This window comes from Camelina sativa, chromosome 6 (genome assembly GCF_000633955.1).
Source record: "Camelina sativa cultivar DH55 chromosome 6, Cs, whole genome shotgun sequence".
Classification (NCBI taxonomy): domain Eukaryota; kingdom Viridiplantae; phylum Streptophyta; class Magnoliopsida; order Brassicales; family Brassicaceae; genus Camelina; species Camelina sativa.
In genome coordinates this window covers 16,808,723-16,832,958 of record NC_025690.1, presented here as the reverse complement: position 1 = coordinate 16,832,958, position 24,236 = coordinate 16,808,723, and the positions used below count along the sequence as shown (strand labels likewise).

The 24,236-nt window shown below is 35.0% G+C and overlaps 5 protein-coding genes and 1 pseudogene across 5 annotated transcripts in view; 2 read left to right on the top strand and 4 right to left on the bottom strand.

Moving 5' to 3' along the window:
• Positions 8-3,330, bottom strand: LOC104699142 (arginine--tRNA ligase, cytoplasmic-like). The gene is made up of 15 exons (XM_019246486.1): positions 3,128-3,330; positions 2,777-3,040; positions 2,476-2,691; positions 2,300-2,380; positions 2,110-2,193; positions 1,880-1,984; positions 1,600-1,778; positions 1,405-1,489; positions 1,118-1,304; positions 949-1,018; positions 796-865; positions 614-703; positions 378-448; positions 184-282; positions 8-99 (listed from the first exon to the last, which is right to left on the bottom strand). The coding sequence occupies exons 2-15, from the start codon at positions 2,846-2,848 to the stop codon at positions 42-44; spliced, it is 1,467 nt and encodes a 488-aa protein (XP_019102031.1). The 5' UTR covers positions 2,849-3,040; positions 3,128-3,330; the 3' UTR covers positions 8-41.
• LOC104791828 lies at positions 3,528-6,881 on the top strand (annotated as a pseudogene).
• Positions 6,851-7,955, bottom strand: LOC104791829 (CASP-like protein 4C1). The gene is made up of 3 exons (XM_010517805.2): positions 7,528-7,955; positions 7,299-7,434; positions 6,851-7,121 (listed from the first exon to the last, which is right to left on the bottom strand). The coding sequence occupies exons 1-3, from the start codon at positions 7,749-7,751 to the stop codon at positions 6,897-6,899; spliced, it is 585 nt and encodes a 194-aa protein (XP_010516107.1). The 5' UTR covers positions 7,752-7,955; the 3' UTR covers positions 6,851-6,896.
• LOC104791826 (ubiquitin-conjugating enzyme E2 14) lies at positions 10,305-12,324 on the bottom strand. The gene is made up of 5 exons (XM_010517804.2): positions 12,120-12,324; positions 11,874-11,976; positions 11,452-11,549; positions 11,247-11,347; positions 10,305-10,797 (listed from the first exon to the last, which is right to left on the bottom strand). The coding sequence occupies exons 1-5, from the start codon at positions 12,163-12,165 to the stop codon at positions 10,642-10,644; spliced, it is 504 nt and encodes a 167-aa protein (XP_010516106.1). The 5' UTR covers positions 12,166-12,324; the 3' UTR covers positions 10,305-10,641.
• On the bottom strand, positions 14,651-16,772 carry LOC104791825 (dof zinc finger protein DOF3.6-like). Its single transcript, XM_010517803.1, has 2 exons — positions 16,617-16,772; positions 14,651-16,037 (listed from the first exon to the last, which is right to left on the bottom strand). The coding sequence occupies exons 1-2, from the start codon at positions 16,668-16,670 to the stop codon at positions 15,015-15,017; spliced, it is 1,077 nt and encodes a 358-aa protein (XP_010516105.1). The 5' UTR covers positions 16,671-16,772; the 3' UTR covers positions 14,651-15,014.
• LOC104791824 (very-long-chain enoyl-CoA reductase-like) overlaps positions 22,391-24,236 on the top strand; it is a 5,526-nt gene continuing 3,680 nt past the window's right edge. Inside the window, exons 1-3 of the mRNA XM_010517802.2 lie at positions 22,391-22,625; positions 22,851-22,890; positions 23,469-24,223. Coding sequence (XP_010516104.1) covers positions 22,557-22,625; positions 22,851-22,890; positions 23,469-24,223 — 864 coding nt within the window. The 5' untranslated portion in view covers positions 22,391-22,556. The remainder of the gene's footprint in view (positions 22,626-22,850; positions 22,891-23,468; positions 24,224-24,236) is intronic.

The window sequence follows — 24,236 nt, the reverse complement described above, 5'->3', positions numbered from 1 at the left end:
AACAGGGGTGATGCCAAGTAGGTGGAAGCATTTCCGCATGACTATCCCCGTTGCTTCACAAAGTAGGAGACGGCTTGTCTCCTCTGCTGAACCAATGACCTTTAAAGAGAAACACGAATACTGTATAATGGTGGAGAGTTTGATTAGGCTAAATAGAAAAGCAGGAATTATGAGGATGCTCACCTGACAATTGTTGTAGAATCTGGAGCACTGTTCGGATAAGCCGTATAGGTAATCGCACAGCACGTTCGGTAACAGTTTGGTGCACGCTTCCTCAACCGTCTGCAAATTATGCACACACATGGATTGCAATTGTTACTAAGAAAAATATAAGTCAGAATATGAAAGTAACACTCTATAATCAGCATATGTTTTACCTCCGAAAATCGAAGTAGGTGAAGAGCCCCAGTGCTCGCTCGTCTGCATGATCCAATGCTAGCTTTCCTTCCTGCAAGAAAATAGGTGCAATACACAGACTTGGGTAGGTAAAACACATATCATACACAGAGCTTTAAAAATGACAATAGGAAGTTCAAATGCAGCCAAGAGGACGAACATAAGACCAAAAGATGAACAATGATTAGAAGAATTAAGTTTCATGCTAAAACCATACCTTTTTCAGCTCATCTATGTCTTTGCCGGACTTTTGGATGATTGCGCAGATCCGAGCATGGGCGTAAAGAAGGTAAAAAGCTGTTTTCCCCTGCTCATGACATATATGATCAAATTATTCAATAAGCATGTGCAGATGACTTCATAATGCAAATATGTAGACTAGCTTTCAAATTCCAGTACCTTGTCACAAAGCATTTGATCATAGCTGAAACAATAACGTGTCAATCTGTTGTTCTTAAGGTCAGCAAACCTTGAAAAGAGAAAATTAAACAACACCACAAGATAGATTAATAATTCAGTATCACCAGCAGTAAGAATAGAGATGATACTTACTTCATCGTACTGTATCCAACTGCCTCAGCTGTTTCGTCCAGCTCTTCGAGTGTCCATTCTTCGTCCTTGCCTAACCAAAGAAGAACATGTGAGGGATGAGTTAGACCACGTAATAACAGAACAAGCGAATAGATTTCAACAAAGTAATATACAAATTAAAGTAATATACCACGCTCTAGAAGGGCCCCTTTACTGTAATACTTGGCCATATCTAGCAAATCAGCTAGGCGAAAATTATAAGCATGCCAACTATTAAACCGCCTGCCATTTATTCCAAGGACTACACCAAAACCAACATGGCTAACTCTAGGGTAAGTTGTATCATTGGTTGGAAGCCATCCTGCTTTTCTGGCAGCCTGATTCAGAGAGTAATAGGAAAACCACAGTCACAACCGACAAAACATTTCCACAAATCGGCCAGACCTTAAATAAAACTAATATATTCATCAAACCTACTTTGAATAACTTATCAAAGTGGTTATGCTGGCCAGCATCTGTCACAAAAATGATCCACTCAGCTTTCTCTTCATTAAGCCGATACCTGAGCCAAGAAGATTTTTACATAATATGCAAGTTCAGATTACAATTACCGACACAAAAAGTCAAAATATATGAGGTAGATATATAATATAGACTAGTAAGTTAACTCACCAAAGAGCAGCCATATCTTTTGTGCTATAGGTAAAACCACCATCTCTCTTGACAAGCATGAGTGGTTTCTTCGAGCCTTCGATGGATATAACACGAGCACCATCAATTTCTTCTACCAACCCCTTGATGGTCAATTCCTCAATCATGTTAGAAATGTAAGGTTTGTAAAAGCTTTCTCCCTGTCATGAATCAAAGTATTTTCCATTAGTAAACCCATCCATGTATCTCTCTCTCCATTCTACTTAAGAAAATATAGTAAAGATCCAGCTATTTCTTTTACCTTTTCTTCAACCTCAACTTGGAGTTGCTGAATAATCTTGTTAGACTCTGTTCGACTGATTTCACAAATCTTAGTCCAAGCTTTGACGTAAACAGGATCTCCACCCTGCACAGAAGAAACGCCAAAAAACAAAAAAAAAAGACATGAGAGTAAGTAAGATTCTGAAGCTGCATACTGAGACACTGCCAAGTACCAAACATAAAAAAACGCAAAAGTGATTCGGGTTATACCTGAAGACGGACCACAGCACGCCGTGCCTTTTTTCTAAAGTGAGGATCCTCGTCAAATTTTATTTTTGAGTGGAAGTAAGAAAACTATCAGATGACATCTAAAGTTAGAAACTGAATTGATTTTGGACTTATTTGGTACATTAAAAAGAAGTGTAAAGCTTGAGAGTCCATATGAAGTAAGGCAGCTGACCTGAATATGACCAATTGTTGTCAGAGACTCACTAGCTGCACCAGGATATACCTCAAAGAGGTACTCGATTAGCATACCAGCCTGTAGGAATGGAAGAAAAGTTGGAGATTTATTTGTTTGATAAAAAACAAAATAAGATAATGAAGAAAACAGTTGGAGAGAAGAAAAGTAGGTACATTTGTTCCCCAGTCACCAACATGGTTTCTGCGTAGAACTTGAACCTTTGAGTACTCGAGCAATCGAGCAATGGTTTCACCGATGATAGGTGATCTTAGATGACCGACGTGCATGTCTTCTGCAACGTTGGGAGAGTAAAAATCAACAACTGCTCTCTTAACCGGAAGAGTAGGCGCCCATGTGTCAATTCCATTGATTAGCATATTCTCAATGCTCTGCAGAGATATAGACAAAAAAATTATGAAAAAGAATGAGCATATGTACAACAAGTGAGAAAAGTACGCAAGAGTGAGTGAGTACCTTGGCGATATAATCATCTGATATAACAAAATTGATAAATCCAGATCCAGTAACAGAGCATGATTTCACCATCTCAGAGGCAGGGAAGTTTGAAACAAAGTGTTATGTGAGAAAAAAAAAACAAAAAAAAAAGAGTTAACAAGAATCTACTACTACACGACCATAGAGCATAGAAAAGACCTAGCCAACAAACAAACCTGTCCAGAAGCTTGAGCAGAATCGGACCGGAAAGGTTTTGGCGACAACATGTGCAGTATATCGTTACTGCAAAAAAAAAGCAAACAAGAATTGAGTAATGAAACTGAAAAATATTCCATTGAGGTTAAACGAGAAAAAGATGGAGCAACAAACCATTGATAATCTCCATATATACGATGTTGACCTTTGGACGCAACAATCGAGAGTTGCGCACTAGCGGGAGGAAAGAGCTTCTTGAGTTCCCGTTTTAGGTTTCCCCTGAATTCCCCGGGAGTTACACCTGCCAGTTCTTCCATGTTGTCTTCTTGGTTGCGATACAAGAAACGAGAGAGAGATTTAGGGCTCAGACTGATCAACCTTTCTCAAAGCGATTACCAAAAATCTCGGAGATAAGAGAATTTATAAGCCTAACCCAGTTATGTCTCTTTTCCATCGGTTTGTTTGGTATAATAAACAAATTAATCTGAAATTTATTAATAACCGGATTTTGGTTTAATTTCTCGTCATCGCTTACCGATTAAACCGAACCAATGACCTAAATTGCGCTCCAAATTTTGCCAGTCTCTCTCTTTCTCTCTCTCTCCTTCATCTGATTCTTCTTCTTCTTCTCCGGTGAAGGTCATTTTATCCAATGGCGGCGAGGTTGAACACTTCGCTTCATAACGCCCTCTCTTTGTTAAACCCTTTCAACACTCCTCTTAATACCAAACCATTCTATTCTAGAAACACCTTCAGATTTTCCAAAAAGCTTCAATCTTTATCCGGTAAAAGAGCCCTCTACTGCACTTCCTCCAGCCTCGGAAGTCAGGAAAATGGCGTCGATGGAGCTGAGACATTTGTCCTCACCACTCCTCTTTATTACGTTAATGCCCCTCCTCATATGGGTAGTGCTTACACCACTATCGCCGCCGATTCAATTGCTCGTTTCCAGGTGTGTTTCTCTCAATCACTCTCTCTGACTTTCAAAGTTTCAATTTTTTTTTTAATAAGAAATCAGAGGATTGATTTTGTGGTTGTTGTTGATTGTGTAGAGGCTGCTTGGCAAGAAGGTTATCTTTATCACAGGAACTGATGAACATGGTGAGAAAATAGCTACCTCAGCAGCTGCTAATGGACGTAACCCTGCTGAGCATTGTGATCTCATTTCTCAATCTTATAGAGCTCTTTGGAAAGATCTTGATATAGCTTATGACAAGTTCATCAGAACCACTGATCCTAAGCATGAAGCAATCGTTAAAGAGTTCTATGCTCGAGTTTTCGCAAATGGTGATATATACAGAGCTGATTATGAAGGACTTTACTGTGTTAACTGCGAGGAATATAAGGTTTTGCTTTTGAAATTAGGAATATACTTTCTTGTCTGTGTGTGGAACAAGTTTTATAGGTTTGTTTTGTTTTTTGAATTCTCTAGGATGAGAAAGAGCTGCTTGAAAACAATAGTTGCCCTGTCCATCAAGCCCCATGTGTTGCAAGGAAAGAAGATAACTACTTCTTTGCTTTATCGAAATATCAGAAACCTCTTGAAGATATTTTGTCCCAGAATCCTCGTTTTGTGCAGCCTTCGTATCGCCTAAATGAGGTACTCGTCCTTGTAGCATTCATGTAGTGCTTGTGGACCTTTGGTGATACAGATTATTCAGAACAAAATAGAGACTTTTTCTTTTAGTATAGCGCAGTCTATCTTAATCCTTAACTAATAGGCTCTTTTATAGGTTCAAAGTTGGATAAAGAGTGGCTTAAGGGATTTTTCCATTTCTCGAGCATTAGTAGACTGGGGAATTCCTGTTCCTGACGACGATAAACAAACCATATATGTTTGGTTTGATGCTCTACTCGGGTATATATCCTTTCTTTTGTACTCGAGAACTATTTGTGGTTACTGCTTGATTCTTCATTATTAACTTATAGCTTTTGTTTCAAACTGTGAGATTTAATTTTAACGTCAATTCTTTTCTCTTTTATTACAGTTACATATCAGCTCTAACAGAGGACAATGAGCAACAAAATCTAGAAACTGCTCTTTCATTAGGCTGGCCTGCTTCATTGCATTTGATCGGAAAGGTTAGCTTAGACACATTATGGACTCTTGTGATATTAATCTGGTTCACCTTCAATATGTGTTTCTAACTGGAGTTTGCTAGAAAGAATAACAATCCCATGATCATTAAATGTAATTGTTGGTTCTTCGTATTTTTTTGGTTCAGTGAAATGTAATGAAACAGTTTAGTTAAGTGATTAGGAGAGAACTGTTTGTTTCTTGCTTATATCTATTCTGGATGACGTCCAGAAGTACAACCTTCTTTCCGCATCTGTTACCAAATTCATGACTTTATATTTGTCTATTTGATAAGGCCATTTTTTCTGCAGGATATTCTTCGATTTCATGCCGTCTACTGGCCCGCCATGCTTATGTCTGCTGGTCTCAACCTTCCCAAGATGGTGTTTGGCCATGGGTTTCTAACAAGGGTATAGAACCAAAAAAACCCTTGATGCTGCATATTCCCTGTTCAGTGTTGGAGTTCTCTAGTTCTTTCCAACTTCCTTCACTCATGCTTACATGTAAGTGGAAGACTGGATTATTGATTTTCTGATATCCCCATGGTTATCAAATAATAGGATGGAATGAAAATGGGAAAATCGTTGGGGAATACTCTGGAACCTTTTGAGTTGGTTCAAAAATTTGGCCCAGATGCTGTCAGGTACTTCTTCCTTCGAGAGGTGGAATTTGGAAATGATGGGGACTATTCAGAAGACCGCTTTATAAAATAGGTGCTTTATTCAATCTACTAAAACTAATTCTTAAGTGGTTGTCCAGTCTTTTGGTTATTTATTAGGGAACTAGTTTCTGAAATCTGTTCAATAATGTATCTCTCTTCAGGAAATCTCCTTAACCGTACTCTTGGACTTCTTAAGAAGAACTGTGAGTCCACATTAGTAGTAGACTCGACTATGGCAGCCGAAGGAGTTCCTTTGAAAGACACAGTGGAGAAGCTGGTAATGTTCCGAAAAGAAATCTTTGACTTCTCTATGCATTTTTCCATCTCTAATGGCTTCGTTAAGTCAATCCTTCCTTCTCAAATTGTACCATTCTCCTCTTAAAAAGGTTGAAAAGGCTAGGACAAACTATGAAAGTCTGTCACTATCATCGGCGTGTGAAGCTGTGTTAGAGATTGGAAATGCGGGAAATACCTACATGGATCAACGAGCACCTTGGTTCCTGTTCAAACAAGGTGGTGTCTCAGCTGAAGCTGCAGCCAAGGTCTTTATCTGCTTTCCCTAATTATACTATACTTCATACAAAACAAAGGATTTGTTACCGATTTGATGGTTAGAGAATATTAGGTTAGTGACTTGTTATCTGCCTATAATAACTACAGGATCTGGTGATTATACTGGAAGTAATGAGAATTATAGCGGTTGCGTTATCCCCCGTCGCGCCTTGCTTAAGCCTGAGGATATATTCACAGCTTGGCTATTCACTTGATCAATTCAATAGCATAACCTGGGTAAGAAATTCATGAAGTTGCCGTTGATCAAAAAAAAGCTTCATGAATTGATTTTAACAGTTTTATTTTGTTTAGAATGACACCAAATGGGGAGGGCTAAAGGGAGGACAAGTAATGGAGCAAGCGAGTCCCGTATTTGCAAGGATAGAGCTGAATCCAGAGAAAGAAGAAGAGGAGAAGAAGCCAAAGGTTGGTAAGAAAACCGGAAAAGCCAAGGTCAAGGTAGAGCAAACTCCGACTGTAGCTGAAGCTTAGATCTAACAATTTTGGTGAATGGAGAAGCTCTTCATATATAGTTTTGATTCTATACTTTTTTATATCTCTCCTTGATGGTAAAGTGTATTAAACACATGAATCAACAAACTCCATGAAAACAAAACGACTCTATGTTATTATTATCATTAAAGAATCTATCATCAGTAAAGGTGAAAACGAGAGCCAGTAATAAGGAAACAAGCAACGCGAAAACCAGAGAAGCAAGAAGAGAAAGCTAAGAAGAGAAAAGCAGCAAAGCCTAAACCAATGGCTACATCAGACTGCAAACAAAAGGCTTTGTTAGCCGTACATGTGTCACCTCCCCTCATCGTTCTAGCCAATGCTGCTGCTGCCGATCCTGCCGATAGCAATAGGTACGAGAACACCTGCCCAATTTGAACTTACACAACTTAATTATTTACATTAGACAGTTAATTAATTAAATTTAAGGGACATCAACTTAAAGAATAAAATAATTAGAAGCAATGATTGAAAACATGTTTACTTTAATGACGACTTTAAAAAGCTTTTTTAAAAAAAAATTTGAATTAGAGTGTAGTTACCTGGTCATGGCCAAAGTCGAACCAGACCTGGAAAGCTTCAGGCCATAAGGTGGTTTCTCTTGAGAATTCCCAAACGCAAGTTCCCATTTCGAACACTGAATATAACGCCACGATCGCGTTTGCCACAAACACGAATCTGCAAATTTTAAAGCCCCGATTCTGATCTTCAATTTCGAGATAGATTCGCTCATGGTTTTCGAAAAATTTAGAGTGAGAAGAAGAGTCGAACCTGAAAGCGTCGAAATCGTACCAGTGAGGAGAACCGGAGCCGCGAGAATTGGTGAGCATAAAGACGGCGGAGGCGAGGGAGAAGGAGAAAGAAGCGAGGCGGAGGAGGAGGATTAAGGAGTTGAATCGGCGGAGTTTCTGAGCTGTGACGGTTGAGTGGAAGTGAGTTCGGTCCCGGGATGTCGGAGATTCGCCGCCGTTACGGAAACCATGCGGCGAGCGCATGGCGGAGGTGAAGAACGGCCGGAGGAGATAGGTTTTATACAGTTAACGACGACGGTGATGATGATGATGATGAAAGTAGAAGAAGAAGAAGAAGACTCATGAGAAGTGCGGCGGTTTTTTAAAAAGTGATTTGGTTGCAGTCACGAGGCAATGAAGGAGAGAGAGAGAGAGAGAGAGAGAGAGAGAGATATAAGAAAGAAAGAATGAGAGGGAAAGTGATGCAAAAATAAAGAAAGGTGGAGAGTGACAGAGAGAGAGAGAAACAAAGAGAGACATAGTTTGATAACCGGACTGGTTTAATGTCGCTGTTCTTGATTGTTTTGGTTTAGGCTCGTGGTTTAGTTGGTTATCAATGACCATACCAGTGATTGTGTGAAGAAAGAAAATAAAATGAAGATTGATAATCTTTTGGCTTTAGTTTTCAATCTGTTCCCGTGGGGTTTAAGCTTCCGAGGATATCTTTGGTTTCCGTTGGTTTTAGGATTTCAAAAATGCACTATACATTTGTATTTCACCTTGGTTTAATATAATGAAAATGTTCTAGTGAAAAAAAAAGAATCTATTGAATAGGCAAATAAATTTTTATTTTTTATTTTTTTTCTTTAACATCTTTTTAGAATTTATAAAAAAATTGTTCTAAAATCTTATCTGATTTTGTATTTTGGTGTATGTTAAAAAATGGATTAAATTATAAGAAAACAAAAAACTCTCTTCACAAAAATATGTCTTAGATTTTTCTATTCATCTCTTAAATAATTTAGGCAAATAACATTTTTTCTATTTTTTAAAAAAACCACATTTTTAATATAAAGTAGATTATGCGACTTATCATGGATAAAAAAACTTATGCTAAGAAATCTAACAAGCCTAATCATAGATCTTTTGGTTGATATTTTCTTCTCATCTTTTGCATAAATCTCACCATTATATTGTAAGTTTTTGAGGCTTACCAATAATCATAGTCTAGGTTTATTAACCTTAACCGAACCGGGTTGATTCTAACAATTACTATTCATATATATATATATATATATATATATATATTCAAAATGACAAAATCCCTCAATTTTATATACGTGAAACGGTCGAAACATTAAATGCAAATGAGCTTTTTTACGTAAGTGGTCAGAGAGATTCGACCAAACAGGTGAGAGCTAGAGAAAGTGCACTTTGAAACGAAATATTTTGAAACCCGGTTTTCCATATATTTTTACACTGCACATTTCTGACTTAAAAAAATGGATTAGGTACACAAAAAGGCAATAAAAACCAAACATTTGTTGCTATTTGCTGCTGTCTGTCTTTTAAATGTTTTGTAACAAAACTGTTTGGGTAATTAATGCTGGAGTTGTTGTTAAAAGAAAGTGTGAAAATGACGTTCGAGCCATTCCCTCCTACTAGTACTACTACGCTCCTTTTCACGAGAACAACGAAAAACAAAACCAAAACTAAGTTAAACACCAAACTGTTCTGTTCACATATTTTGGATCTCCTTATTGTCTTTGTTTACTTAACGATTTACCGTATCAAACTCAAGATAATATAATTGGCCTTTGTATCATCTGTCTATGGATATTTAACTGGGAAGATGGAGTAGAGTAATAATAATATGATTGAAAAGTAAATGCTTGAGCTTGAGAAGCTTCTGGCCCCGTCGGCTTCTTTCCACAACTGAAAGAGAATCTGAAACAGGATCGGGAACATAATCTGGAGAAGATTTAGGATCACTGGAACTGAGTATCAAGGTGATCACAGAATCCATTGACAGCTGCATAAATGACTAGTATTTGTTTTTCAATTGGAAGTGGTGCATATTGTGGTTGTTTCGGAATTCCAAGAATTCTTGTTATACACTTGTTCCAACCCTTAATCCGCTTTTCTAAGTTCAGCGATATTGAATCAATCGAGCGGACTTCTAACACTTGTTCTACTTTTGGAAGACCTTGTGTTATATCACCGGATCTCGATTTTTCATATATAAATGTAACTAATGTATCCCCTTCCGAAAGAATATAATCCATCCGAATGGGATAAGAAAAATACCCCTCTTTCTTTTTTATTTTATTATTCTATGCTCTTTTCTTAATTGAAGAATTATCGTAAAATTTGTGAAGTGTCCACTAATCCGCAGGAGGGGACGAATTATAGGAGTAAGAAAGAAACCTAGCATATATGATAGCTACTTGCAAAAAGTTTGAGCTGACACATTCGTGATCCGTCATGTAACCGAAATATGGATAAGTTAACTGAGATAATAATTTGGATGCTCGTATCTTATGTATGAGCTCGTGAGCTAGACCGCACTCTTCATAGACATCAAGTGGTTCGAGTAAGGGTTTTGTTTCCTGTGACCGTGGCTACATCATTGGAAATCATTATCTCCAAATTTGGTTGAACCACCAGATTTTAAATCAAAACAATCAGAGTGTTGTTAACAGCAACTTTTTAAAGACTCGTCTAGAGAACAGAAGTATATGAGTATATCAACCGAAAGACAACATTGAAATATTCTTTTCGAATTCTAACTTCTGACCTTTTGCAATTAAACAAAACTACCACAAGTTATAAAATTCAGAATTACCCCAAAACCAGAATTAAGTTAAAAAAGAAAAGCCATATCAAATGAATATCAAAAGAGAATGTGAAAACGAATCCATTAACGATAATCCTAATATATGGAGTGGATTTGATTCCACTACAATATTCCAAACCTTAAAAGCCAAACCCAAAACCAAAAGAAAAGAAGAAAAAAAATAAAGAAGAAAAGAAGAGCTGCTTTTTGACAGTCAGATTCATTTGCTGCTTGCTTGAAGATGGATCTGCTTACGCTCTCTCATAAGATTAGAATAGAAATTTTCTACAACACGAAAAAAACGCAAGAGAGAGATGTTCACAGCATCTCTTGCGATCTTCTGACACAGCGACTCACTTTCTTCCTAAACTCTGCTCTGTTGTCTCTCCATTCCTTTGCTGCTTCCACATTCGCGGGTGACTCGTCGTTGGGACCCGAGAGCATCGATATGATACTCAACACAATGCTTTCTACCTGCATCATACAGACCCAACATTAGCTTCAATATAGTACAGTCTTCTTTTCTCATATGATCTAATAAGAGAACACTCAAACACTATCGATTAAAGAGGTACAGAACAGATAAAACAGTATGTAGTCCATATTCCACTCAAGTACCCTTACTTGAAAGAGGTTTAATCTAAGTTGCACTATTCTCCAGAGTACTCCTAAGGACTTATAAATTCCAAGAACATTTTAAAAGCAAGTGACACAAGTGCGGAGTGAATAAGCTCAATATCAAACAAAACCAGTCTCTTTCTAAAACCTTTCTACACAAGAGAAAGCTAGCTGTATTCCAAGAATGTTGGGCTATAAAGCAGACCCCAAGAAATCCAAACCCATAGATAACTCAGCCCTACATACAAACTACGAGGGCACTGAAGCTAAACAGTGAAAGAAAAAGATGAAAATAAAACACATACCGTATGAACAGGGGTCCAACGTTCTGAGGCAAGCTCGTATCCATTAGGATCATCACCAGGAGGATGAAGAATAGAAATGCAAACTTTTCCATCAGCATAAACTAGAGTCAAAAAGAGTACAAAAACATCATCAGAAGACTGAATCTAAAAGTTCGAGGTAAACCAAGATTAGTTATCTCCAGAAGAATTAATAAAATCCACACACCATTAGGATGCCACATCTCTGAGGTGAACGTCACTGTTGGTGGACTAACTGGATAATTCTCTGGAAACGTCATAATTGCATTAAAAAAACCACCTTCACTGCAAAATCAAAAGACATAAAGTTTCAATACCATGTAGTAATTTGGTACCACAACAATTCATCTAATAAACTCAAACCTATAAGAGCAGACCAGGTAAAAAAAAAAAACAAGTCACTCATGTTATCCTCAATCAAACAATAACACAAGTGGGAGCACAACAGAACCAATCAAATGGAATCATCTTAAGGCAATGCAAAACAAACTACAAGTTGATCGAAAACGAATCCACGAACTTACATTGAGATACTAAACAGAGGAATAGGGCTGATTTCAACAAGCAAGACAAATTAGAAAAGAAAGAAAGAAGAAGAAAGAAACTTACTACAAAGTATCAGGAGGACCCATAATTGAGACGCTCCATTGGAAAACGTTAGTCTCATCAACGAGGCCAGCTGAGAAACCATCAACAGGCTTCTTGCACAGATCTGAAAAGAACCCAACAAAATTAGCCAAAAACCCAGACCACGATACTCGAAATCAAACCCAATCCAGAGCAAAAAAAAAAAAAAACATAAATCAAAAACCCTAGACGGATCGAACAAGAAAAAAAAAAAAAAAAAAAAGAAACCTTTAAGTTGTTTCTGAAGAAGAAGGCTTGCTTGATTGTTTGCCATCGTTAACAAGCCACCGGACGAAAGAGAGAGAGAGAGAGAGAGAGAAGGAACTACTAGATTCGTGGGGGAAGATGAGGTTTAGCCCAAAGGATGGATTTTGTAGACGCGACGAGAGAGAAAAAGATGTGATGGTTTAGACTTTAGAGCAATCAAACCGTCTCAGTATTTACTAGTACTTTTTAGTTTTAGGGTTGTTTTTTTTTATTTAAAAATAAAAATAAAAAGGGGCGGTGTGTACCTTTTATATTTTTATTTTTGTTATTTATTCATAAAAAAAAAATGGTAAAATCTTAACAATGGAATTTTTTTAAAAAGAGGAAAATCTCCAATTTGATTTTCGGTTTTTGGTCAAATACTTTTTACCTTTAGATAAAATAAAAGAAACCAAGCGGTTCGAAAAGCCGAATGCCTCGAGTAAAAAGATCAAGACGGAGATCGAGAGAGCAAGTCAAGGACGTAAAGAGGCTCGGCCATTTAGAGGAGCCAATAATGATGACACCACCAAGACTAGCATTAAAAAAATAGAGTCCCGAACCACATAATTAACACCAACAAAATATCAATTCCGGTTTAGTAATTTAGACATGCATTGTGATTGTGATTAAATAATGATCTAGAAGAGATCCCAACCACAACTGCCAAATCTTGGAAAGGAGTCCAAGAAGCCAAGACCACGGAAGATCATATAGAAACAAGCCCAAAATCAAGTCCATTCATTTTTTTAATATGATTTTACTTCAAAGACCTTCACCAAAAGATACATATGGACTCGATTCGCCTCTTATATTCCGTTACCTCTGAATCTAAGCTAATTCATCGAATGTATTATGCTATCAGCCTCAAACTTACACCGATATGAAAGACTAACATCTTTTCTTTCTAATTTATTACTAACTAAACTTAACATCTAACCTCTCATTATAATACTCCTAATTAACACATTACCACACACCTGATCTTTCTGCACCCCGATCAGTCCTCCACGTTAGTTTAATTTAACACTTTCCTCTCTAGCTTCATTTCATTCGTAATTTAACATTGCTCTAAAACCGATCGCATGCGAATTCAGGAAACAAAAAAAAAGAAAGAAATCAAAAGTGAATCAGAGTAGAGTTGATTCATAAAATTGGTAACTGCTATCTGTGAACATTATGTGAAGAAGAAGATAAGTGAGGTTATGATTTGAGGGCATGTGGAAGAACGTGAGCTACTATTCTCGGTTAGACCGTAATATGAAAACTTACAATTAAAAATAAAATAAAATAAAAGTTAAACTAAAAAGATGTACTTTGGTTGCATTTGATATGTTGTGGACTATGGAGGACGAGACATGAACATTTTGTTTTTTCGGACAAAAGACGAGACATGAACATATGCTTTCTCTTTTCCTTTTGTGTTTTTTGTTATCTTTTCTTTTCTTTTGACGCATTTTGCTATTCTTGCACTTTAATTATCAGGTATATTTCTAAAATTGGATTGGGTGTGTGCCTTATGAATTTACTTTAACTCTAAGTCTCTAATGCTAAATGGGAAAGAGAGCGATATGATTTTGGGAAATATACATTTTATTCGAGGGCATTGGTTTTTGCAAAAGTATATCCAAAAAGCCAAGATTCCACAACCCCTTGGAGATTGGCACTCATCAAAAGACTTATTTCTCAATTTTCATAAACACATGTATTGATCTCGTACCCTCAGTAATGTCGCGGGAGAGAGAGACGATGGTCGAAAACGTTTGTATTTTTATAAATAACGTTTTATATCAATAATGAATTTAATATTTATAAAAATAGGTTAAATTGAAAAATATGATTCCTGCATCTCTCTCTATCTCTTTGTGTATGAGTGTATAAATGGATGTATGTACACATACATATGTCCGTACTTTTTTATTCCATCTGGTCTTACGTTTGTTTTGTCACTTACGACAAAAAATCCCTGAATTCCTTATAACTGATTTTTCCATTGTTCTTTAGCTCGAGTGGTAGCTTTAGTTTCTATCTATAATTGATTTAGTTTCTATAATTTTATGTTCCACATCCTTTTACCATTTTGTAGAATTTGTGAAAAAGGTTCACAGTAATGGGCATAATATAAAAATATCATTTTTACATGCATCGTTATATTTAAAATTTGAAACGTATTTATCTCTAATTATTAATGAAAAATAGAAATATTTTTAATGCAAAGTCTCTAGTTAGTCTTTTTTTTTGTTCTTGATAATAAAATGAAAAAATGCAAACGAAAACATTTGCGTTTTTTATTTGTGTTTATATTTCATATTTAAGAAGAAAAAAAAGAATATAATTAGTTTTACCAAAGAAGTGAATCATATCCTCATTTGAAAATGGATGTTATTTTGGAAATATAGTTTGAACTTAGGATATACATTCGACAAAAAACAATTGCTTTGGTCAGAGTTAAAATTCGACTTAATTACGTTTACATATACATTACATGCTCTATAGATGTCTCATAATGGGTCTCCAAGAAATTGAGAATTTGATTGATTATTCAATGAACACACAAAAAAAGGTTTCCATCATCAACTCTTGAATTCATACATCACCCACACCTCTAACTATATATAACCAATAACACCAAATTCCAATAAACACATATATCACCAGAACCAATTAACATACTCACACTCTGATTTTTTTTTTAAATATGAAAAAGATAGTTTCAATTATAATTAACCATACCTTTCCTCTGGAGCCCCAAAATTAGCCTTTGGATATAGCTGCATGCATGGTTTGATCTCTCCTCACTAATAACACGCATGGCAAGCGATCAATATATAACCCAACCAACAAAAGAATCATCAAGAATAGCTAGTGCCCGAGTATTTAGAATGAGAGATGGCCTGTCGAGTTGTTGGAGGTGAAACCGGTCCAAGAACTATTACTGCCCCATGATGTGTATTCATTGTTCCCGGATGAGTTTATGTTAATATTCCCCAAAAAGTTTCTCGATAAGTTATTTAGTCCATCCCCATCTCTACTACCCTGATCCTGATCATTCTCTTCGGCCTTCACATTTCTCGTTTGCTCGGCTTCATCTCCGCGTGAAGCCAACTCCATCAAGGGTTTAGACATTAGCTGATTGGAATAGTCACTACTCTTTTGTTGTGGATCGGCTTGATTAACACCTTCATTACCTTCTAGTACTGGATATAACGCATTCGAAGATTGTATCAACCCGTTAGTGTTGATTAAGAAAGGGATCTGTTGAGCTTGTTGCGATGAAGGTATCCTCCATGGGTCCAAGATCCGACCACTAGAACTCATCCCACTTATCACGTTGCTTATTTGAATGCCGCCAAAATCTAACCCATTGTTGCTTGAATTGTAGTCTGATCCAAGGCTTTGGAGAGGAGGCAAGATGGGTAAGTTGGAAGTAAACCCCGGGCTTTGGCCGTAGCTAAGAAACTTGCTAGGGTTTGAGTAACTTGGGTGGGAAGTAAGTGATGAAGTAGTGGTATTGTTATCAGCCGAGACCAAGACAGTAGATTTCGATCTCCCGCCGTTGGATTTGCTTCTCTTGTTCCTCCTAAAGCCTCCTCCAACAGGAACATTCCTCAGGGCACCACCACGTGTCCAATAGCGGCGACATGTTTTGCAGAAATGGCGAGGCTGAGTAAGGCTATAGTTATTGAAGTAACAAAACTTTGTATTGGTAGAGTCACATCTAGGGCAATTTAGAGCTGCTTCAGGCAATGGGACTTTCGCGATCCGAGCACGTTCCACCATCGAATTCACTCTAGTTTGGCTCGAGCCAGCCTGAGAAGCCGGTGGTGATGAGAGCTGCCGTAAGTAACTACTAGGGTTCTGGTCAGTTGTAACACAGTCTAGCTGCTGTTGGCTCCCTTGCTGCATATTCACATAATTAATTAGTACTTATTAGTTTTCAGGATTGCAATAAAGCAGAAAGGATTCGAGTAGGAAACATTGGTCGGTGAGAAAAGAAAAGAGATAATTGTTCTACTTTGACAAGAATTGCAGATTTATTATAGTTGTTTTTTGACAAAGCTGCAGAAAGAAAATGGATGAATAATAACGCACAGATTAAAGTCATAGTAACTTTTTGTTTAATTCGATGGCGGTGTAAAAAGCTAGACAAAGAGAAAAATACATTCTATAAGGAAAATATGCATAACTTCATAAAACCAAAGTCCTTAAAATAGAAAAATAAAGATCAAAATTAAACTCATCTTTATATAAATTACTGGTATATTCGAGAGAAGACATGAAAAAAGGTTTTTATCAGCTTAAGAATAAGTATATACGCGAATTTTTTCTTTTTTTTTTCCGCAGAGATGAACAAGAGAAAAAAACTAAGTAGCAATTTTGTAGAACAAAAACTGCAATCTTCATATATCTTGATCGAACTTATAAGAGGAAAAAATGAATGAATGAAGAACATCTAATATCATCATAAACGAATATTACCTGCTGCCAGTTATGTGAATCAAACTGATTCACTGGAAGAGATGAGAAAACCATCTTTAAATGGTTTCTTTTTTTTTTAGGTAAGAGGTCGCAGATATGGTGGAAAATCACATCATATAAGAAAGAATTGATCTAGAGAGAGAAGAGAGAAGAGAGGAGCTGAATGAGATAAAAAGAAGATGAAATGAAGTTTCCTTGTTTAATTTATTGTGTTTCTTAATTCTCTTTACTCTTTTTTATTTTATTTTTCCTTTTCTCTTTCAATTTTCATCATTCTCTTAGTCTCTTTTATTTCTTTTTGTTTTCATGAAAAAACCTTCTTATTTATTGTTAACCTTTTTGGAATTAAGTGTCGATTTAAAGAAGTTTTCTGTTTTGCTTATTTTCGCAAGTCAATCATCTACGACGTCATTGTGTGTGTCTTGGTTGTATCACTGTTTATATCAAGTATGAATTTGTTTCATATATGTTATACTAATATTAATCTCGCACATAGCTGATAGCTCCGTATGAAATTGATCAATTTCACTACAACATTTGGTTGAATGAAACTATGATATCATATGTGTGTATTTTTGATTAAGTAATTATATATACATTTTTTATAAGGATATCATATCTGTGTTAGTATATTGTGTATGTTACTTGTCAATCAATGAGAAAAAGACGATTGAAATCTAAGTTGGTAGATAATTCACTCCCTTGTCCGATCCGATTCCACTTTCTACATATATTGTATTTCATTAGCACCGATAAATTTCAATATAATTCTTTTATGAGAGAAACGACAAGGAAATATAGTTTTCTTAGCATGTAAGCTTTTTTTTCTTTCTTTGCATACGTTTACAGACAGTGGTGCCCAAAAAGAAATGTGAAGCGCAAGAGTACTGGCCATGCAGAGAGAGAAACCCTAGGCACCTCCCTTCAATTTTTTTAATTAAAAGGTCAAAAAACAACGAGAGAGGCGAATAATTAGCTAGATTAATATATAAAAAAACAAAAAGATTTGGAAATTAATAAAGAAACAAATAAAGGTGAATTGGTAGTGGGGTGGTCTTTGGTGGAGTTGTCACAATCGAGTGTACCTTTGTTTTCCTCGGGTGTGACCCAAGTTTCGTTTTTCATAGTATTATTTTAGTTATCTTTCTTATAATTTTTCGTCATTGTGTTTTTCGTCTTATAAAAATAGATTACCTTTGCATGGCGAGATTTTATAGATTCCGAGTGGTCAGTCTTAAGAATGATCCAAGAACTCTTATGATTCTATATATGTATATGGTTTCCTTCAAATAAATGATAATACTATTAGATTTTGTGATCCAATTAATAAATCGTTCAGTTTTTTTCTGAACTTCGATATCAAAGAAGAAATTATAATGTACTGATTTAGTGATTTGGATAATTTACAACACAAGATAAATAAAAACTAGAATTTATAATTAAGCCAATAAATCAAATCATGATGATTCTACACAGTTGTTTATTTCTTTTCTTTTTTTTCCTGATTCTGGTATCCTATAGAGTTTTTTCGGGTATGCAAATGGACTGTAAGCAATGAATCTATATTCATGTAGTTAAAGGGATAAATCTGAGCAATTCTGCGCTTGGAAAGAATCGATCTCTGACCTAGACCAACAGGGCAACTCTTCTACCAAGACTAAAACCACTAGCCCACCACCTCGTGATTACTTAACGATAACATTGAATGATTGAAAATAATATATTTCGAATTACAATAAAACCTCTATAAATTAATAATGTTGGGACCAATACATTTATTGATTTATAGTGAAATTAATTTGTAAATTAATAATTATTAATTTATAGATATATTTTTAATAGTTTAACTTTTTAAAATTATGAATTGAGACAATTTTAACAATAATTTCGAATATTCAAAATTTTATGGTATTGGAATTGAATTTGTAATACTTAGAAAACATTATTAACAATAAATTACAAATACAATAGACAAATTCACTTATACACATGACATACATAAAATTAATTCATGAATAATAATATAGATTGTTGTATTTTAATAGTCAATCAAACTATCAAAATGTAAATGATGGATATCTAAAAATTGACAACTTAAAAAAATATAGTTATATTTATGACATGTTACAAAATATTTTATATCATTATAGTTTGAGAATACAACATAACAGTTGTTTTGTAGATATGAGTTTTAGGAGAAATATACATTATATTTTTTTCTTTATATTCATTATATATATATATATGTAAATTTACATGATTATTAATTTATAATATTATTGAGACCATATTTTACATGAGGATTTCAGAAAAATTATTATCTTATTATCTTATCGAATTTTGTTATTTTTTATACTGGTTTGACTTGGGACTGACAAAATTTATTAATTTATAGTGTTTATTAATTTATAGAGGTTTTACTGTATGATCACTGGCCAATCTATATGTATTTTATGATTTATATTTTATAATATGTTTACAAATGTGAGTGGTACGTAAGATTTAGTAAAGACGGACATGTTTTAGGAAGGTGTCCCAGTCCGCTCCGCGCGCCATTTCTAAAAGAAAGATTTGTGGTCCAAATTATGTAAATTTGATCAGACCTTCTTTTTAATGGACCAAACTATGTCGACACATAACAGCAAACATCGCTAACTACATAATTCACAATTAATTAACCTTTTTTTTAAAAACATATTATTAAAATTAATTATCTAATGATACTATCTATACAACAAACATCTCTCTCTGTCTCTCACTAATCGTTATCTTCATTATAAAAAAATCGTTTCAACTAAGAAAATGATCAAACTGAGCCAAAACGATAAGAAGAACTTCCAAAAAATTTGAATTACTTGGAAATTTGGATGAAGTTGAAACACAGAAAGAACATGATTTTGAAATTCTGTAGTAGTAATATGAACTAGCCAATTTTCTTTCAATTATGTGTACTAAATTTATCTCACAAAAAAATTTGGCATCAGCAACGCGAACAACTTGATTTTGAAAGTAAGTAATTAGTAACATATCGATCTATGATAATAAGTTATATGTTTGAGTAACTGAGAGTGTTTTAGTCGGAATGTAACATGTTGAGCTTCGAAGTAGCTGAAACAAGAGGGATAATACGGTGTCTTCATCTATTGGTGAGCTATTGAACGACTAGGGAAGAAGCTTAGCTCGAATCAGAGACCTCTAATTTATCGATGAAGAACGGCTACTCCCCATAATGCAAAAACATAAAAAAAAGTCTTGGGTTTACACTTCTTCTAGCTAGGGTGAGTAGATGAGGACTTGAAACAGTTTGTTAAATTAGTCTTTCAGATTTTATGTTATTTTAATAAAAAATGTATGAAATTATGATATAGAAAATCTATACATATTGGCTCCAATTGGTGACCAATATTTAAAAAAAGAATGAGGAGGAATGTCATATTCCTTTTTATTCCACAATTTTTTACCATTTGAAAGTAATATACTTTTCTCTACATTCCTCTACATTCTTTAAAAAATAATGAACAATAGTACAAAAATGTTCCTCTCCAAAATTGATGAGGAACAAATGGAACAAAAAAAAAACAAATATAAAAATTCGTTTTTTTATTTTAAAATAAATAAAAATGTGTTTATTTATAATATTTAATTTTGTAGTAAAAGAATTTTCGGCTCCTACTGGTAACCATTAGAAGAACAAAAAGAAAAATAATAAAAAAAATAATGCAGAATGACATAAACAGTTTTTGAAAAATGAAAAGAAAATCTGCAGAGAATAAACAAAATTAGCAATAAATGGTAATGGTTACCATTTATTATTTTGTTCATTCTCTGCAGATTTTCTTTTCATTTCTCAAAAATTGTTTATTCCATTCTGTATTATTTTTTTTTTTTTGTTTTTCTAATGGTTACCAGTAGGAGCCATTAGTTTTTGTATGTTTACTTTTTAAGGAGCACTTTATCTTTTTTTTTTTTTTTTTTTTTTTTTNGAAATTTATTATTTAAAAGAAGTTCGTCTTTATAGAAATGTGCATGTAGTGTTTTTTTTTTATATATTAGTAATACATTTTCATGCAACTAAAAAAGAATCTTCTCTTATCTGTAGTGTACATCTCATGAGCCCATATTCATGGTTGTAAAGCAACACACCTTCTCTGCAGCTTTTTCTTTTCTTTTTCTTGCATCCATATTTCATATTTACACACAATATTAATATTATATGCATCTATGATACAATTAATAGTTACTCATATAGCTTGATCTTGATTAGCTTTCAAGATATACTTTTAAGTGAGAAAAATCGATATAGCTAGCATCAAATTGAAATCGTTATCACGTGTCATTCTTTAGTAGAAGATTCCTAGATTCCAATGCAAGAACCTGCGCATAATTTCATCAGTAAGGGAAATGCTCTGAAAGATATAGCCATAATATAGTATAATCTATTTAGCTATCTATATACGGCTTTCTAATCACTGCTTTAAAAGTGTTTCATGCTAGCTATATCTGGTGTTGCCACTTTTACACCTTAATTTTATAAAGTCATACTTGTAGGAGTAAAATAGACTAATGAATGCTCAAATTGTGGTAGATTGGATAATTTGTACACTGAGAACCAAAAAAAAAAACGTTTCTTTAGAGAAGAATATTGTAATACTTGTACTGCTCACTTGAGAAAAATCATCTAGCTTTGGCCATGAATGGAAGATGGTTTTTAAATGGTTTTTAGATTATAGATTTTGGTTTTTAGTTTTTGGTTTTTGATTTTTGAGATTTTAGTTTTTTGTAAGAAAATTATTTTTAAAATAATTACATAAAGAAACATAAAAAAATAAAAAGAATCGTAAGTTTTTCCTAAAATCTGTAATTATGTGGATTCTAGCTTTTGTTAATATTTGTAAAGAAAAACTAAAAACTAGTTTTCCTATCTTTTAGGAAATCTATTTAATGTAAAATCTTGAATGGAGAAAAAATTGGTTTTTGAAAAACAAAATCCAAAAACTATAGTAGAATCTACTTGCCATTCAAGGCCTTTGTAATTTGTAAAAAGAGGAAGATATTATTAGGTTAGAATATTTGTTTGTACAGTATGGTGTTTTTGATTGCATGTTTCCGCTGGCTTCATTATTAATTTATCCCAAAAAAACCGTTCAAGGAATACCGTTATGCATTTGCTTAATTAGCCGGGGTAAAGCGTTACATCTAGATCTAGGAGCCAGGAGACGTGTCTACGATGGGCAGATCCGCCGATGGCTTTGCTATTCACAACACAAACTTTGTAAATAATACTAATACTAGCTGTAATTGGGTCAATCTGTTGAGTATGGGCATTTTATTGATAAATGGCGAAGCAAAGTTCGTTGACCAACAAACTCAACACTACTACTTCCGATGCATGTGGGTTAATTAAGGGAGCATTGATTATATAATTACGTCTTTTAAACGACAAGACAACAACGAGGATTCTTTCTCTTTACTCCGTTTCATTTTTCGTTAATGGAAGCAAACATAAGACTCTTTTTCACTGCGTGCTTTGATACCGTTTTAAACAACACTTAATTAGGTGTACAATTCTAAATTTCTAATTCTAAATGTCTAATTCTAAAATGATACATAAACCAAAAAAAAAAAAGTCAAAAACAAAATCTGAATGGTTTACTAATAAATGGATCCTTAAAACAAAAGCCATTATTTCCAACAAATGTTTATATTTGGACCCAAAAAAAAGGATGGGGACCAAATGAAGTAAAATAAATAAATGGTCCCAATGGTATAAGTTGGGAAGATAGTTAGTTCTCCTACTCCCAACTACATCCCTCTTCAATGCTCAATCTCGTCTTCTTCTTCTTCTTCTTCTTCTTCTTCCTCCTCCTCTCTATTTAGTTTCCTTTCTCTTTCTCTCAATTTCCTCATCTGGGTATTCCTCGTTTGCTCCGCTTAATCGTCATGAAGGTCACCGTTGTCTCTCGCAGCGGCAGAGAAGTTCTCAAGGCTCCCCTCGACCTCCCCGATTCGGTACTTTTGATACTCTTTCTCCGATCTGCTTCATGTTCTGGTTAATGGGTCTGTTTCTATAATGTGATTTTGAGGTTTTTTTTTTTTGTTCCTTTAAGTTTGCTTGCTCGATATCCCCCTGGAGATATGTAGGGAAAGTTTCATTCTTTTTTTATTTTTTTATTTATTGATTTGAGGGTTGCTGATTCGAATTTTGTGTGTGTGTGTGTGTTCTGTTCTACGCAGGCCACTGTTGCTGATCTGCAAGAAGCGTTTTATAAGAGAGGTAAAGTTTTCATTTTTACTAGGGATTTATTTGACTTCTCGAATGCTCAAGATAGATCTAGTCTTGACTGTGTAAGCTAGTGTTAAAATGTCATTCATGTACATTGCAGTTTTTATGTGTTTTTGAGTTCCTCCTTTTAGAATTTGATGCTTATGGGTTTATATAATCAAGTTCTGTGTTGAAGCTAAGCTTAAAGGAGTATCTAGATTTGATAATGCTATATAATGGTGAGAAGGATCACTTATAAGCTTCTAAACACAGTATTGGTTCTGTATCAATCATCATTCATCACAACCTTTTGTCATTAATGGATCAGTCCCTTTTTTTAGCCAGACAAACTGTTCATTTTAGGCTTGTCTATTACTGACGATAGGTTGTAATGACAATATCTGAATTCTTTTTAGTTCTTACTACAATGTATAATCAGTGTGTCACTTCAATCTGGTTTCTCTACAGTAAGTCAGTAACTGTATTGAAGTTTTTTCTTCTTCACATCTTTGAATAGATTTACTAAATGTATTATGGTATTTTTTCATTTGGTGTTAAAAGGTTTGATTTGGGTTTTATTGTTTCATCAGCTAAGAAGTTTTACCCGTCGAGGCAAAGACTGACTCTTCCTGTAGCTCCTGGATCAAAGGAGAAACCTGTTGTACTCAATAGCAAGAAATCACTCAAGGAGTACTGTGATGGAAACAACAACTCCTTAACCGTAGTCTTCAAAGACTTGGGGGCACAAGTTTCCTACCGCACGCTCTTCTTCTTCGAGTATCTTGGCCCTCTCCTTATCTACCCTGTCTTTTACTACTTACCTGTTTACAAGTTCCTTGGATATGGAGAGGACCGTGTGATCCATCCTGTCCAGACGTACGCTATGTACTACTGGTGCTTTCACTACTTCAAACGGATCTTAGAAACGTTTTTCGTTCATCGGTTCAGCCATGCAACCTCCCCAATCGCGAATGTGTTCAGGAACTGTGCTTATTACTGGAGCTTTGGTGCTTACATTGCGTATTACGTCAACCATCCCTTGTACACACCAGTCAGTGACCTTCAGATGAAGATTGGTTTCGGTTTTGGTTTGGTCTGCCAAGTCGCAAACTTCTACTGTCACATTTTGCTGAAGAATCTTAGGGACCCCAGTGGGTCTGGAGGCTACCAGATTCCACGCGGTTTCCTCTTCAACATTGTCACATGTGCCAATTACACAACCGAGATTTACCAATGGCTAGGATTCAACATCGCTACACAGACTGTTGCTGGATACGTTTTCCTCGCTGTTGCTGCTCTCATCATGACCAATTGGGCTCTTGGAAAGCACAGCCGTCTGAGAAAGGTAAACAAAGCTT